Genomic DNA, 1,823 nt, shown 5'->3' with positions numbered 1-1,823 from the left:
AGTAACCATTTGTTTCTAACATTCTTGTCTGCCAAGCTGTAGACATAGGTACATGCTGGATCCATAGATCTATAAATCTATAAATATTTATAAAAGCACTAAAAGTAGTTTGGCATTTGCCTCTGTAATCTAGCTCTTCTCAAAATCCTAACCCAAACCCTTTGTCCTTTCTTAAATACATCGATGCTTGTATTAGACTAAATGTCATTATGAGAAATTTTCCATCAGTTCTTAACTAGGATTCTGGAATATTTGAGCTAATGCTAGATGGCAGTTGTCCACGTTACCTGCTCAAGGATTTCCCACATGTGTAGGTGGCAGTAATGATACTGATTTGAATCATGGTTTCATAAAATGCACTCTTTTTCAACTAAACTTCCTTTCTGTCTTGAAAGAGTGAGGTAAATTTTTGACTTTGTTAACAATACCTGTTCATTTTATTTCAGGGGTACAGGCATGGATGGGAAGAAATGCAGCGTATGGATGTTTTTACCTCTTGTATTTACTCTGTTTACTTCAGCTGGATTGTGGATAGTGTGAGTACGCTCTTATTTAATTATTTAAGGACAGAGGTTCAATGTAGATAAAAATGTAAAGTTTTGATAGTACCTGGCATGTCTATATGACTGTATTTATAAGTACTTTTAAAATAATGTTTATGAATTCAACCTTGCTAAAGTCCCCATTCCTTCTCTTCTTCTACTACCCTAAGTAAATAACGAGAGCGAGTAATAAATTATGCAAAGCAGGTAGTGAAGAATACTAGATTTATTTTGTGTTCCTGTGTTCTTTCAGTAATGAATATTCTATAAACTGGTGGTATGGGTTCATTATTTGCAAGATTTGCTAATTTGACACCACCATGCTAAGGATTCCATTCATAGTCCAGGTTTTTTCTCTTGTGTGTGTGACTATGTGTTTTTTCTCTTGTGTGTGTCTGCTATGTTTATAAAATGGATATCATTACATTGGAAGTCTTGGCTTATCACAAAACATTCTCGTATGTGCTTATTTCAAGTACTGTTTACTTGTAGAAAATTATTTTAGTTCCTTGCAGTTCATTAAGAAAGGTGGACACATGTCCTTGAGAAATTAGAGATTTTTAGTTCAGATTTCAGTTTGCCCAAAGTTGTAAAATCTTATTTCTTTGTTTTCTAGTTTTTAGATTATAAAGATTGCCATTAATTTGAGGGATGTTTTGAAAATTGAAGAAATATTATTAATAATGACATTTGAGCTTCAAAAAGCTGGATTATCTATAGACAAAGCACTGCAGTAAAAGAGCATGTTCCTGATTAGGAAGAAAATTAATATGATTTAATGCGATTAGTCTAATAAAACTGGGAAACAAATAATTCTTTTAAAAAAAAATTTCTTTGTTTTATAAACTTTTATTGTTATTTCTTCATAGATACTTTATAGCTGTGGAAGATGACAAAATTTTCCCATTAAATTCAGCTGAAAGGTAAAGTTTATCTCTGGGTAATTAATTGTTCATCGATAGACCTAACAAAAACTTTATCACTGGTGAGATTAAACTGTGCACAGATGACTGTGCTTTAACCTGAGCTTCTATGTCTTCTTTTATCCAGGAAACCTGGTGTGAAGCATGCACCATATATAAGGTAATTTGATCATTTTCTTCCAATCTGTTAGATCTTAGGAAAAGTTGGGAGGGTGTCTTAGTTAGGGCTACTATAACACAGTAGCGTAGACTGGGCGGCTTATGAACAATAGAAATTTATTTCACACATCTCTGGAAGCTGGAAGTCCAAGATCAGGGTGCCAGCATGGGGGAGGTCTGGTGAGACCGCCATCTTCTC

The 1,823-nt window shown here is 33.8% G+C and overlaps 1 protein-coding gene across 1 annotated transcript in view; it reads left to right on the top strand.

Annotated features, from left to right (window-relative positions):
* The first annotated feature begins 449 nt into the window (after nt 1-449).
* TMEM150C (transmembrane protein 150C) overlaps nt 450-1,823 on the top strand; it is a 16,608-nt gene continuing 15,234 nt past the window's right edge. Inside the window, exons 1-3 of the mRNA XM_011360608.2 lie at nt 450-536; nt 1,412-1,465; nt 1,593-1,625. Coding sequence (XP_011358910.1) covers nt 457-536; nt 1,412-1,465; nt 1,593-1,625 — 167 coding nt within the window. The 5' untranslated portion in view covers nt 450-456. The remainder of the gene's footprint in view (nt 537-1,411; nt 1,466-1,592; nt 1,626-1,823) is intronic.

Source organism: Pteropus vampyrus, unplaced genomic scaffold (assembly GCF_000151845.1).
Source record: "Pteropus vampyrus isolate Shadow unplaced genomic scaffold, Pvam_2.0 Scaffold56, whole genome shotgun sequence".
NCBI classification, from domain to species: domain Eukaryota; kingdom Metazoa; phylum Chordata; class Mammalia; order Chiroptera; family Pteropodidae; genus Pteropus; species Pteropus vampyrus.
The sequence above is the reverse complement of the archived record's forward strand: the minus strand, read 5'-3'. Positions and strand labels throughout refer to the sequence as shown.